The sequence below is a fragment of the Oryctolagus cuniculus genome, chromosome 8, assembly GCF_964237555.1.
Source record: "Oryctolagus cuniculus chromosome 8, mOryCun1.1, whole genome shotgun sequence".
NCBI classification, from domain to species: Eukaryota; Metazoa; Chordata; class Mammalia; order Lagomorpha; family Leporidae; genus Oryctolagus; species Oryctolagus cuniculus.
The window spans coordinates 8,429,860-8,445,013 of NC_091439.1; the positions used below are offsets into that span (position 1 = coordinate 8,429,860).

General features: G+C 40.1%; 1 protein-coding gene across 1 annotated transcript in view; it reads right to left on the reverse strand.

Annotated features, from left to right (window-relative positions):
- Window positions 1-2,409: 2,409 nt before the first annotated feature.
- The window catches only part of GUCY1B1 (guanylate cyclase 1 soluble subunit beta 1), a 54,096-nt gene continuing 41,351 nt past the window's right edge, over window positions 2,410-15,154 (reverse strand). The window contains exons 7-14 of the mRNA XM_008267287.4: window positions 14,773-14,889; window positions 13,653-13,786; window positions 10,178-10,375; window positions 8,126-8,363; window positions 6,950-7,090; window positions 5,730-5,884; window positions 5,295-5,421; window positions 2,410-3,589 (exon numbers count right to left, since the gene is read on the reverse strand). Of these exons, the coding sequence (XP_008265509.1) occupies window positions 3,566-3,589; window positions 5,295-5,421; window positions 5,730-5,884; window positions 6,950-7,090; window positions 8,126-8,363; window positions 10,178-10,375; window positions 13,653-13,786; window positions 14,773-14,889 (1,134 nt within the window). The 3' untranslated portion in view covers window positions 2,410-3,565. The remainder of the gene's footprint in view (window positions 3,590-5,294; window positions 5,422-5,729; window positions 5,885-6,949; window positions 7,091-8,125; window positions 8,364-10,177; window positions 10,376-13,652; window positions 13,787-14,772; window positions 14,890-15,154) is intronic.

Below are 15,154 nucleotides of genomic sequence, written 5' to 3' on the forward strand. Positions count from 1 at the left end.
TGTCCTGTGTTTTTGTTTTATGAATCTTCATTGCATTTTTACTCTCTTACACGGTAGAAGTAGCAAAGAAGACAAGGTGCACTTTTATTTTGTGAATGTAAAATAAGTGCTATTCATGTTCTCCTTCTAAAACACTACTTTCTCATTTGTATTTGGTAGTTTTTAATATGAATTACATGCAACTTAGTTCACTTATAGTAATAATGCACAAAGCTATCTCTTCTATGCAAATTGCTTGTTTTGCAACTTCTATAGCTGCCTACAAAATTAACAGGAAACAGCTGTGTGAGATTTCTGAACAAGATAATTGTAAAGAGGTTTCGCTCTATATAGATGATCATACTTGGTAGAAATAATCATTTCTATGACATCTCTGAATCTGAGGAGGGAGGGTTCAGGGTTGCACACAGGAAGTAGCCTTTGGAAGCCCAGGGTGAGCTCCCCATGGGATTTGCGTCCTTCCCCAATTCCAAATAATACTCTTTGCTGCCCTCTAGAGGTTCCAAGAGCCACTAGCAAAGGAGAAGAAAAAATTAAGCAGACAAGAAATTCTTTCTGCCCCTTCAGTGACAATGAAACTAAAAAGTTTAAAATAATAAACTGGTTCAGAAATATACAGGTACATAAGAGTGTGTTCAACTGTAAGTTCAGAAACATGTACATAACGACAACAGGGGATGCAGGACCTAAACTTGCAAAAGGGACTCAGGCAAACAAATCTCCAAAGAGAGGAAACTGGGCTGAGTCTGGAAGAGAAACGAGTTTTCCACCAAAGCGTGAGTGGAAGGCATTCCAGAGAGAGCAAAGGATAACGCCACAAAAGTGCCAAGCAGCTCATGCTAGTAAAGGGGACAGTTTTTGTATTCTTTGCAAAGGTATACAAGTAATGAGTGGCAACCATGTGGTCTCAGGAGGAGCTGGTATTTGGAAAAAATCACTCTGGTAGCAATTCGAGGGTGTGAAATGAAGGGGGAACAGATAGGAAGTAGACAGATTTCCAAGGGAGATTCTGTAACTGTTCATGTGGGAGATAATGAACGCCTGAGCCAGGAACATCTAGTCAGAATAAATCAGACTTTTTAAAAGACATTCAGGCTAGAGTGGACATAGGGCATAGCAGTTAAAATGCCAGTTAAGATTCCCATGTCCTGCACTGGAGTGCTTGGGTTCAATATCCCTCCAGCTTCTAACTCCAACTTCCATCTAATGCAGACCGTGGGTGTGATGGAGATGGCTCGAGTGATTGGATCCCTGCCATCCACACAGGGGAGCTGGGGTTGAGTTTCTGATTCCCATCTCCTGCTCTGCCCATCCAAGACACATCTGGCATTTGGGGTGTGAACCAGTGGGTAGGAGATTAATCTCTTCCTGTATCTTTGAAATAAATAAGTACTTTGAAAAGCCAACATCCATGTTATAAAAATTAGAATATATGGTTTTCAAGGGCAGAGCTCTTTTGTTCATTGATGCCTCCCAAATCCCTACAACAGGCACAAAGGTACTTCAAAAAGTTCATGAAAAATGCAAATTATAAAAAACTATGGTGGCTGGTGCTGTGGCACAGTAGGTTAATCCTTTACCTGCAGTGCCAACATTGCATATGGCCACTGGTTCTAGTCCTGGCTGCTCTTCTTCAAATCCAGCTCTCTACTATGGCCTGGGGAAATAGTAGAAGATGGCCCAAGTACTTGGGCCCCTGCACCCACATGGGAGACCCAGAAGAAGATCCTGGCTCCTGGCTTCGGATCGGCGCAGCTCTGGCCATTGCGGCCAATTGGGGAGTGAAACAGCAGATAAAAGACCTCTCTCACTCGCTCTCTCTCTCTCTCTGTCTCTGCATCTCTGTAACTTTGCCTTTCAAATAATTAAATAAACACTTCTTTAAAAAATTAAGAACACATTATAAAATTGTTTTACACCAAATAAACACTTTTTTAATTCCAATTTTACATGAGCGTTTTGTGGTCCTGTCAACTGTAGTTTTCGAGCCTTCGTGACTCTCCCTTAAAAGAGGCAAAATGATTATTCTTGCTTCACTCCCAATCTCCCAGGTTACTCATTCCCAAAGTTCTTTGTCTTGAATATACTTCATCATTACAAGCATCAAATATTTTAATTATCTGCTTTTCTACCACCCCTAAAATGTTGTGAGCTACTTAACGAGGCTGAAGTCATTTCATATCTATCTGTGTATCTCCCCAATAAGGAGTTTTGCTTTTTGTCAATTTGTTAGTGCCAAAATTAGCACTTAAGAATATGCCCATTTAAGAAGCACTATTAAAAATGTATAATAATGGCAAATAAAAATTAAAGTTTAAGTACAATGCTAAAATTTATACACAAAGTGGCACTAACAGAACTATAAATGAGAATGTTACCATCATTTTTTTGAAATAAAAAGTATCTAGAGACAAGTGGAAAAAATAATTTATTGTAGATTCTTTTACACTTTAACATGGAACATTTATACATATATTTAGGTGCTGATATGAAATACTAAATTTAAGACAAACATTTTGACACAAAAGTCATCGTACTATATTTTATAAAGATTGATATTAATAACTTATTAGAGAAATTCAAGAACAACAGGCCAATTTTTCCAAAAAGAATGCTTTTAATGTTGAAATTACACTAACTTTTCTGAATATGATGCCCTGGATATAATCACATTATTCAAAGCTAGGAAAAGGAATCTCATTTCTGGGAATAAAAGGTTAAGGGTGGCTCTGGTTAGCAGGAGGACCCCAGCAGTACTTCTCCAGCTTTATTCTTGGATGTGGTGAGAGTCCCTAACATTGAGCCCAAGCTAGTGTAATACTCAGTATGAAATCATTCAGCTTTCTATAACAGCTGCATGTGGCAAATGAGTTTGAAAGCAAGGGATACAACACATAGGATAGCATTTTAGAGGAACTATAATTGCCACATGATTTGAATGAGCAACCAAATGCTTTAGTAATTGAATGTGTATTCTATATTCCCAGTGGGAAATTAGCATACATCAAAATATGCACTATTTTCTTAGCATGGCATATTAACTCTTACTTTGGGAGTTAGAAAATAAATTGCATTTTTCCTAAAACTTAGAGATCACTCCTTTAGAAAATGATTTCTATGATGATATACACCAACATGATATAAACACTGTCATATAGTCATTAAAATATACATATTTATATATATGGCATACTAAACAGATTTGGCAAACCATGATATATATACACTCACATGGTCAAATACTGTTTAGCTTCACTTAATTAAATTCAACAAATATTTATTGGGTGCCTACTACTAGTGGATCACCATGTAGGCAATGCTTGTAGTAGATTTTAAGACATATGAAATTGACATCATTCACATTGTAAGCCAAACTAGATAATATACAAATACCTTAAAAATACTCAACAGCAGAACTGAAGTGGAATAATAATGAGAGATATACCCAGGAGGAAGGCTTGAGATAACTGAAGGGGAGAAGAAGCATCTGTATTCTTCGGGAAGACTTGCTTGTGGGTTTGATGTGTTAGGAGATGACTGGAGCCGAATCTGCAGGCTCAGAGATTCAGCTCTCATCCTGCTTTGTTTCCTGAAACAGTGAAAGAAAGGAGGATTGGCAGGCCGTGATCGCAAGCCTTGTATTATGCCCTACACGTATTTATCTCTCTCTTAGAGCAAGATCTGCACTCGCACCTTATGGTGTCTATAAATTATTCTCATCATTATTCTAGTGAAATGATTCTTCGGGCAGCCCAGCAGAGACAACCAACATACAAGGAATGGTTTGCTTTCTCAGTAAGTATCCCAGCCCCATAGGTAAATTATTTAAAGTAAAAACGGCAGGAGAAAGATAAATATTTAAAGTCTCGGCATTCCATCCCTTTAGGACTTAGGCTCTAAGAGCATTTTTAGGGAATGTGTACACAGAGAAACAGAAATATACTCCAGAGTCTTATTCTCTGTGGCCACGCCACACATCAACAGTGGAACAGGGTTACCGAATTTGCATGTGATGTCGCAAGGTGTGGGTCAGAAAGGGCTGGGCATGACCTTGGTGTGGACAAAGGCACTGGGAAGGGCACCACTCCAGTCTGCATGGCCTGGTGCTCCCCAGTGCTTTGCAGCACAGGAGTTCTGGCTGAAGCAAAGCGCACAAGGAACCAGGATTTCAAGCATATTCCTAAAGCCATCTGAAGGGAGATGCTGTGGCCCTTGAAAGAATTTTAAGCTTTGTGGTTAAGAACCTTCTCGAGAACTGTAGCCCTTGCCTAGCCCAGATGGTGATCTCAGAACTAGCTTGGGGGATTGAGGAGAGAGGCTCATGCGGTGCCCCCATAGCCCACTTGCCCCAGTGGTGTCTGAGACACATTGCAGAAAAAAAAACAAAATGAACAGACCTTCTCAATCTAGTGCCCTGGTTAAATTTCATTAGGGGCTGGGGCTGGCACTGTAGCATAGTGGGTAAAGCTGCTGCCTGCAGTGCTGGCATCCCCTATGGGCAATGGTTCCAGCTGCTCTACTTCCAATCCAGCTCTCAACTATGACCCAGGAAAGCAGTGAAAGATGGCTCAAGTCCTTGGACCCCTGTCCCTACGTGGGAGACCCAGAAGATGCTCCTGGCTCCTGGCTTCGGATCAGTGCAGCTCTGGCTGTTGCGGGAATTTGAGGAGTGAACCAGTGGATGGAAGACCTCTCTCTCTGTGGCTCTCCTTCACTCTCTGTGTAACTCTGACTTTCAAATAAATAAATAAATCCTTTTTTTAAAGATTTTATTTATTTATTTCAGAGGTAGAGTCACAGATGGTAAGAGGGAGAGACAGGGAGAAAAGTCTTCTTTCCATTAGATCACTTCCAAGATGGCCGCAATGGCTGGAGCTGTGCTAATCCGAAGCCAGGAGCCAGGAGCTTCCTCCGGGTCTCCCATGCGGGTGCAGGGGCCCAAGGACTTGGGCAGTCTTCTATTGCTTTCCCAGAACATAGCAGAGAGCTGGATCAGAAGATGAGCCGCTGGGACTAGAACCGTCGCCCATATGGGATGCCGGCGCCGCAGGGGGAGGATTAACCTACTGTACCATGGAGCCGGCCCCAATAAATAAATCTTTTAAAAAATTCATTAGGGAACAAAAGGCAGCCAAAAGTGTATCCCCTAAAAGGTATTTCTTACGCTGCATTGCTCATTAATGCTTCTTTCCACTGCTGTACTTAACAGTTGATTTCTGTAAGTAAGTATTCTTTCCAGATGGAGCATGTTTTCAGTGGTTATCATTTAACTCCCCATATTCCTGGGGTCATACCTCTGTTCCTGTATTTTTTCTGGATAGAAACCACACTTGCATTGGCTCTTTCTTGCCCTTCATGGACACTGGGCCTCTGTGCTCCAAGTGGAACTGTGGGTCAGAGTTTTCTGGAGACATGAGGCATCTAAAAGATGTCGCCGGGAGCAGGCACAGAAGGGTCCAGAGGTCACATGGAAAAGACAACAGAGGTGAGAAGCGAGATTCATACGAAGATACGTTTATAACACAGAGCTTCAGACACAACGGTCATGTCACGGACGGCTAATATGGTGGACTCATTAGGGTGGAAGTAACTACACAGTCTTTTCAAACAGAACACAAGCAGTCCTCTTAGGAACAAAGGAATGCTGTTTAAAGATAGTCATCACTCTCAGTTATGCCAGGCACACTGTCTTGCAGGGAGGTGAATACCAACAAGACATTTTCTCTTACCTGTATGTATACTCAGACACATTTATCTTCCCTTTTTCTCCTGTGGTTTCTGTCCTGCTTGTGAGGTTGACGGTATTTCCAAAAAGACAGTATCGAGGCATCCGCTGTCCTATGACACCTGTCACTACCTCTCCAGTATGTATCCCTATTGTTATCTGTAGACATCAAAGCTTTCATTAGTAACTCCTATCATTACCACATGCATTTTCGTTTACTTTATAGTAGAGAAAAATGTGGAGTTGTCGTACACAATTTCAAGAATTCTCTATGAGGACTCCAAACATACTACAGGTAACATCAACATCCCTCACAGAATCTCTCTAGAGGAACATTCTGCCCCAAGAGACACATCTGAAGTCTAAAGATTTCCAAGATGTGAATCTCCCTACATACGACACATAGGAAGAGAAAAAAAAAAAAAAAAAAAAAAAAAAAAAAACACAGATAGAAGGGGCAGGAAGCGTTACCGCATCCTCATCATTTATTACCTGAGGCAGTCTAGATGCTTTCAAATAGGCAAACTTGCATCTCTTTCAAAGAATCTAATACAATGGCTCTGTAAATATTACAGCCGTATTGTCAAGATGATATGGCCCCCACATTGAGCAGATAAAATTAGACTGATCAAAATTGCTGAGCTGGAGACCATGCCCCCCTTCCCCCTACCTGATCTCATCTGTATACGCCCACCTGCCAATTCCCTTTTTGGAAGTGAATAAGAGGCAAGGAGCACCCGGGGCCTCCCTGCTCTCCCTTGCGCCTCTTGGGCACCCAGCCCTTTGGCTGTTTCTTGCTCTGTTCACCCGCATGCCACGGTATCTGCGGCTGGTTCCGCCCACGTGGCTGCCCACACGCATCCTGCCTGTGGACTCATACATGTGGTCCCCTGATCTGCTTTCTGCCTGGTATGGAACTCCTGGTTCATCTTTCTGATCCCCCTCGCCCTTAAATAAAATAAAGCCCTCACACTCCTTTGTATTTCTCTCACTTCCCCAAATAAATTCTGAGCTTTTACCATGTTGCTTAAATTGTATATATCAAAGTTTAGAATAACTCTCTAAGCCTGAGACAAGAAACCCAAAATACTAATTTTAAAATATACTCCCTGATAACAAAGATACCCTTTCTTGTACATATGAATGGTTAGCTGCTTAAGAATATGAATTAGTTGTTAACCAAGGTATACTGCTGCTACTATGGTTTCTATTTTACTTACTAACCTGAACAGATTCTCCATCGACTTGAACCTGGCCAGCAATTTCCATCATGTCCAAGGCCAGGTGGCAAATGGATCTTGCATGGTGGATGCATGGCTCTGGTAAGCCACTCACAGTCATATACTTATCACCAACAGTCTCCACCTAACACAGCACAACAGACACAGAGGGCCATTAATTAGCATGAAAATGTGGTATTTGCTATCCTACTAAACAAGTATTTTCCCAAGACTATCAGTAACTTTAAACTGCTCCACTCCTTTAATTCTCTTTAAATGTTGATACATTCAGCTCCAACAAGAGGAAGCTTTCTAACTAGGATTTACACTCAGTAGCACTTGGGGTCTTTGATTAGAGGTATATGCAGACACCGAATTATTTTTTACTCCAGGAAGCAAATAGTTCCGACCTACCTCTGCTCCACTTATAAGTCACTAAAATAATGTATTGTCTTTACCCTGAGACTAGTGACGGTTTGATGGCACAAGAACCATTGCCGGAACTTTGGTGCTCCATCCATTTATTTTCATTATGTGCACACCAAGTGTTACATTGTACCTCAAAACCCACTGTAAAACAAATAGTCCTGGAGTTATAGTACCCCAGTTGCTTAGGGATGGTTTAGCTAACATTCTTGCCTTTACGAAGCAATATTCCACTGACTTCATTTTTCCAGTTATTATATTTGCCCTTGAAACAAAGGGCAGAAATATCTTATAAATGTTTATCTTCAAGCCGATGTTATCTGAAAGTAAATTTGGGTTGCCAGTGCCCTCCTCCTCCTTTTCTGTGACTTCTTGATGGTACACAGCATTTATACATTTTACTAAAAATGTCTTTTTGCAGAGCACTAATGAATGCCATGTTTATATTACATGTGATAAACAACCTGCACAGATTTTTTTTTTTAACCTAAGTGCAAGTGAGTGAGTTACTGAGTACTTAATTTTAACCTGGAACTCATCTACTGGATGAAACATTCACCTTGCTTACAAGGAAAAGAAAGTTTTCTCCAAGAGGTAGCTATCTAAGAAAACGATGAATACTAACTACCCAGCGGCTTGCTGTAGCAGAGCTGCAGAGCTGGCCAGGGAACTGTACTGGCAGCGCCCCCACCAGGAAGACTCAGAAAAGCAGACTCAACTAGGGCCCTGCAGGTGGGCGCTAAACAGGACTTGCCTTATAAACAAATGGGTTTTTCCGCGAATCAGTCAGCGTGTCAAATCTGGTGTAGAGGTCGTTGAGGAGGTTCACAATCTTCATGGCCCCTTCTCCAGACGCGTGCTTGCTACAGAAAGCGTTGAAGCCCACGATGCCACTGAAGAGGATGGTCACGTTGTCATATCTTTTGGCAGGCACCGGACGCTTATGTCTCAGCTCATTGGCAACAGATGGGGGAAGAACAGAATACAGCAATCTGTTGGGTGGGATGGGGGAGAGCCACTGTGAGGGAAGCTTGCAGGAGAGGACAAAGCAGAAACAGGGGAGACCCATAGGCTCTGGGCAACAGACACAGAGGGACAAATGAGGCCTCCTTGCCTCTCTCTTCCCTAAAGCAAAAGCGTGAAGTATAAATATATAGAACGGACCTGAGCTCTTGGTGTTCCTAATGGAATTTCTCCAGTCTTGTGTGTGTGTGTTTTTTTTTTTTTAATTTTGAAGCGAAGACTATGTTATAAAATGTCAAAGCTCTATTTGAATATTGCATGTGGACAGAACTGCCTGGTTTTAAAGAAAATATAAAAAGAATGGCTTATAATCAAATCACTTTGAAAATTCAGTATCAATAAAAATGTCACTTGAATCTAACAATCTAATAAATAATATAAGGATTCTTGAAGCACAACAACTCTGAATAAGCACAGGGAGTTTCAGGAAGTCAATGTCGTCTTGGGATGAGAATTTGTCAGCTGCCCATTTTAAAGAACAGCCCATGGCCCTGTTCCCAACAATTCCCAAGTTTGGGTTCCTGGTCTGTTGGAAGAAGCAAGGCTAGAAACATGGAAAGCAATCGTTTAGGTACAAAATGTGCTGAAACAATTCTTAAGGGAAGTAAGGCAGATTGGCTCAATTATCTAACAAGATAGCTTTCTAGTATGTAAATAATAAAAAAAAGAACACATGAGAACCTGGGTAAGAATGCCAGTGATGTAGTGTTTTTATTTACTATAGAGAACCAAAATCAAGTAGCATCCATAATGCATATTTATCAAATACATTATTTTAAAATTAAGTATTGTATTGGTTGCTTGCCCAATATTTTATAATGGAATCCACTATTCACAGAAAAAGAATAGTTGTATTTTTTTAATTTGTTTTTAAAAGTTTTGTTTATTTTCATTTTATTTTAAAGGTAAAGAGAGTGAGACATAGGTTGAGAGAGACCTTCCATCTACTGGTTCATTCCACAAACCCCACCCAACACCTGGTTGGGCCAGGCCAAAGCCAGTAGTCTGGAACTTGATCCCAGTCACCTATGAGGGTGGCAGGGTCCCAAGTACTTGAGCTGTCATCTCTTGCCTCCCAGAATACATTAGCAGGATGCTAGATTAGAAGTGCTGGAGCCAGGACTCAAACTAGGTACTCTGATATGGGATGTGGGTATAACAAGAGTGACTTAACTGCTATCTCCAATGCCAATGCCTGCTCCAAGAATCATTTTACATTTTGATATTTTTGCAAATGTATGAGGGGACTTCTAAAATTTCTTGGGAAAATGAAATTCAAAGATGAATTTAGTTTGTTGAAAATAAATTATCAGTTTAACATCTTCCAAATTCTAAAGCAATTCATAGTTCAAGAAAAAGAGTCCTTTTAAAACATAATTGCCAAGCGTAAGTTTATTATTCAGTGTAACTCGCGCTCCTGGCCAGCCCCTGGCACGATGAAGATCAGCACAGGAGGAATGAATGAATGAATGAACGAAGAGCTGGACTTCAATTACAGATTTGGATTGTTCTCATAACTTGCAGAGACAAGTTTTGGCATCTGTTCTCTCAACTTGGCTTCTAAAATTAGAAGATACATCTCCCCCTACCATTAAGACTGATTTATTTTCTTACACATAATTTCTTTTTAGAAGCAACGTGGAAGGTTTTGCATACTGCTGCAGAGCTACCCCAGGTCCTGCACCCTTTTGGTCTGGTTACCAGTTTTGACAACAGCAGAATCCCAGTACATGAAGGATGAGCGATGCACACCCTTCATTGACCACAAGGGTTGCATTCTTACGTGTCTGTCTTTTTCTTTTCGTCTTCCAAGGCTCTTAAGGTGAGCTGCAGCCGGTCTGTGAGGATCTCCAGCTCCTGTGTCAGTTTGTACTCCTCTCGGAATTGTTCTCCCAAAAGAACCAGGTCGCGTGTGGCATCGTGTAGAGGGATGTCACTGAGGTACAGACCTCTCCTTGTCAAATCATCCAGGTTCATCACGCTGCCGTAGAGAAATGGGGCAAGAATCAGTGACAACCCCGGGTCTGATGACTGTCCTCCCATTCAAAAGTCAGGTTGAAGAAACAGAACTGGGGGGATCCAGTGAATGAGAGGACTTTATCCTCCTAAGTACTTAAAGACCTATCAAAAAAGCAGTGAGACTGAGATGCACCTTTGCCAAGTTGCACTCTTTGGAGCCATCAGCCTAAATGGAAGGGTCATATAGAACACGACACTATGAACTCTGCTCAGGTGTTCAAGAAAATGTTATTATTTATTGTGTTTTCACTTCTTCTTCATTAAAAGAGAAGAAACAAAACCTCTTCTCTCTTTTATTAAGAATAATGCTGCTAGCCGGCGCCGTGGCTCAATAGGCTAATCCTCCACCTTGCGGCGCCGGCACACCGGGTTCTAGTCCCGGTTGGGGCGCCGGATTCTGTCCCGGTTGCCCCTCTTCCAGGCCAGCTCTCTGCTATGGCCAGGGAGTGCAGTGGAGGATGGCCCAGGTGCTTGGGCCCTGCACCCCATGGGAGACCAGGAAAAGCACCTGGCTCCTGGCTCCTGCCAGGATCAGCGCGGTGCGCCGGCTGCAGCGGCGGCCATTGGAGGGTGAACCAACGGCAAAGGAAGACCTTTCTCTCTCTGTCTCTCTCTCTCACTGTCCACTCTGCCTGTCAAAAAAAAAAAAAAAAAAAAAAAAAAAGAATAATGCTGCTTCTTTCGATAAACTGGTCCATTTTTTCCTTAACATATTCTATGAATCTAGCAAATAATTGTTTTTCACTTTTGGACAAAGTGAATAAAAGTCTACAACAAGGTATAAAACCAATCCTCAACACACATTTTAAGGCTGTCAATGTTATTGTGGTATGCGCTTGAACATGCTACTCTTACCTCTGGTTCTCATTTCTGCTGTTTGTATTTTCTTTGACTAATTCTCATTTTTGAAACATTCTTGGATCTTGCTGAATTCTATTCATTTTAATAATTTATGTCATTTTGGGACCATATACTTTTTTTTTGATTCAGTGAATATCTGTAAAAAGTTGACTACTGTTTAAAAATGTATTCATTGGTTAAACTGTCTTAGAATTATGCTATGAACCTGAAATCTGTAAGCACAAAAGAATTACTTTTGGTTACTCAGAATAATTTCTCTAAATGACAAAACTGAGTACTGACTTTATTAATGAATTGTAGATTAATAAAAATTCTCCCTGCATCACAGTCTCAGTAAAAACCTCAAAAGTCAAAGCAAATATCAGCATATTAATCTAGAAAACAAAAATAATTAAAGGTTTTACAAATTAATCCCATCATCTCTTTAGATTTTAATAAAATAAGTATGCAAGCTGAAGTTCACTTGCAGGAAGGCACCCATCTGGATCAGGGCCAGATCATTTGCCAAATGGTATACAAGATCTGCCCATGAGCTGGAGGGAAAAATAATGCACTTACATGGAAATGAATGGTTAAAAATGCTCCTATTGAACTGGAAAATTGAATCATACTAAAAAGGTCTCACTATTCTAAAAAAAGTCTATTATTTTAATGAATGATTAAAATAAGTGTTTTTCTAAACATAAACTAAGCTTCCTGGCATTAAGCAAATCTTCTTTTCCTTGATCTCTATGGATCTTTCAACACAGATGAGCACATCCCTTATGACATTCTGTGAATGTCTTACTATGCAACATACAGCAACTAACAGATGGCCTCCATGCTTTCTGCCTCTCTGCCTGCGTTTCCCAAAAAACCTTCCCCTCCATGAACAGAAACTGTCCCTGCTGGGAAGCTGTCATTTCACTGCAGTTCAACCCACAGAGAGGCAGAACAAAACACTTATTGATGGCATTGGAGACACCATTTGATCAGTGCAGATTATTAACAAAGAAAAAGTATTTCTATTCCTTAGTTTTCTCATTTTTCTTTTCTTTTTTATTTTTGACAGGCAGAGTGGACAGTGAGAGAGAGAGAGACAGAGAAAAAGGTCTTCCTTTTGCTGTTGGTTCACCCTCCAATGGCCGCCGCGGCCTGTGCATTGCGCTGATCCGAAGCCAGGAGCCAGGTGCTTTTCCTGGTCTCCCATGGGGTGCAGGGCCCAAGCACTTGGGCCATGCTCCACTGCACTCCCTGGCCACAGCAGAGAGCTGGCGTGGAAGAGGGGCAACTGGGACAGAATCCAGCGCCCCAACGGGGACTAGAACCCAGTGTGCCGGCGCCACAAGGCGGAAGATTAGCCTATTGAGCCACGGCGCCGGCCCTCATTTTTATTTTTATCATATATACTTCCAAGAAAAAAATTATAACTCTTATACAGCCTCATATATTAAAATTATAAATTTTAAATATATAATTAAATAATATTTAATGAATGTCAAATGTACTTAATTGATAATACATGTATTTGATTTATGTAATCTTTAATACTATACCAACAATATTAGAGGTATCGTTACAAAGTTTGTTAAATTTGTTTCAGAAATTTTAAGACAGACTCTAAGTGAAAATAGATCACGGTGGAGTTTGAAGCAAATTTTTAACCAAGTCTCCACCAAAACATTAGCTTCTTTGAGTGTACAACTAGACAGCTCACATACATTTTGGTTATACATAGTTATTAATACGTAAAATCTCACCAAACAACTCCTGTAAGAGTCTTTTTCTACTGTTCTAAAGCTGAGAGATATTATTCATATTCTGAATACCCACATATCTTTTAGTAAAATGCTTTATCAAATTGGGAAAATGCAGACATAAATTTAATTTCCTTTGACATTTATTACAAACAACATGTTGTATATAAATTTTGATTTAATAGCATGATTGAATACTGTATCTGAACTAAAGTAGTTAAATATTTAATGTGAAATAGTTAAAATCCAGAAATACAATCCTTTCATAATTTTTACTAATGCACCATACTGCTATAGAAATAGTCATCTCTACATGCCATCATATTAAGCATTTTACAGAATTGTTTTTCCACATGATTCTTCTTTATAAGGTACACAAGTAATGAATTAGCTAACTGCAGAACAGATAGTCCACAGTCTAATGACATTAATACTTCTCAAATAGATTTAGCTGTGGCAAAGCACATTATTTCTTCTGAGTTCATTACAAATGCTCAGTGAGATCATCCTTGTGATGGAAAAGGGTTATAAAATCAAATTGCCCTTTGGCATATGTAAACAAAATTGAGTAAAATGTTATGAATTCCTTTGCTAGTTAGCATGGGTCCTGATATTCATTATAATGAATATGAAGGTTCTTACCTTGGTGAGCACAAGAAAAGTATGCTATCTGCTTCAGGTAAGTAGATCATTTGACCCTTGAGACGTAGGCAGCTGATCTCAGCCCCAGTCAGTTCATCCTCACATTCTAATTTCTCTACATCCAACAATCCTTCCTTTAAAGGTAAGATATGCATATGCATTAGTGCTTTTTCCCTAAGTTAACAATTCAGCAACAGAACAACACCCAAGCTTCATTTCCCACAATTCCATAAGGGCAAATAAGTGCATCTTTTAGAACAGGGGAGAGCGTCTCATCAGTTCTGCTGGGCAGTAAGTGCAGTGGCTCCCTCAGGACCCCACAGAAAAGTAAACTGATGGTCGCCTTTGAACTCACAAAGGCAACAGCTGGGCTACTGTTCATCTGTGAATCTTTTCTCCCTGATTTTTCCAGTAGACTTATAACATACACAAGTGGACTTCAAGAAGTCTAGGGAAAACTGAGTTAAAAATTAAGTTTATTTTGGTGCGAACATTTTTGAAACCCATGCATAGTTTTCTCATATTACACATTTTCCATAAACATTTTTGCAGACCCCTTGTATTACAAGGTTCTGCCAGAAAATAAAATAGATGTAGTTATGGCCATTGGAAAATGTGTACTCCAGGAAAATTGCTTTTGCTGAATTTATCCCAAGAATAGAAACTATGAGGTCTGGACACGACCTAAATTACCAACTGCATGAATATCCTATCATTTTTCTTTTCCTACACAAACGGCACCAAGAATGATAAACAATTTAAAGAAGAATGAATCAGTGACTTTAGATGAATTTCAAAAAAAGTTTATTAGTTCTGATTTCCAAAATAAGGCATTGTAGCTGAGCAGAGTAAAATATGTCACTTTTATTATGTGAAACTAAGCTGCCCCAGCACAACATTCTCTAGAAATTACTTCTGTGAAGTTTGACCAGCAGAGAGAGTTCAACTCCTCCTCAGGCAAGCCAAAGATCAGTAAACAGGTCTCCCTTGGAGGTTTGGTTTTCTCACTACATCACTCCATGTAACAGAACGTGATAGCAGCTTAGCTGATATTCCCTCCTGATCACTTGTAATTTGTAACATGCCTTGCTTACAATTGATGAAATAATATCTACATTACCTTGCTTCTCAGCACAAAAACTGTATTGATGTGTGAAAGGATCCCATGGAAACTGATATCAATATGAGGGCGAACCAGAGAGAAGACGGACAAAAGGCTACAATTCCCAGGCTGGAGCTAAAATGAAGATAAAAACAGAGGAGACTGCATTAGTTAAAACTATTTTTATGATTTTGCCACTCACATCAGATTAAACTGGCTTGATGATGGTCAAAATTAGAAAAACACAGTATTTTGTGGGGAACTTACCTCAACTATAGACTCCAATCTTCACTAGGCAATTTAGTAAGTAACAATCAAATAATTGTGTGAACACAACACCTAATATGGATTCAGATGGCCAATATGCAAAATAAGCTAACAGAAAATAAACATTTTCAAA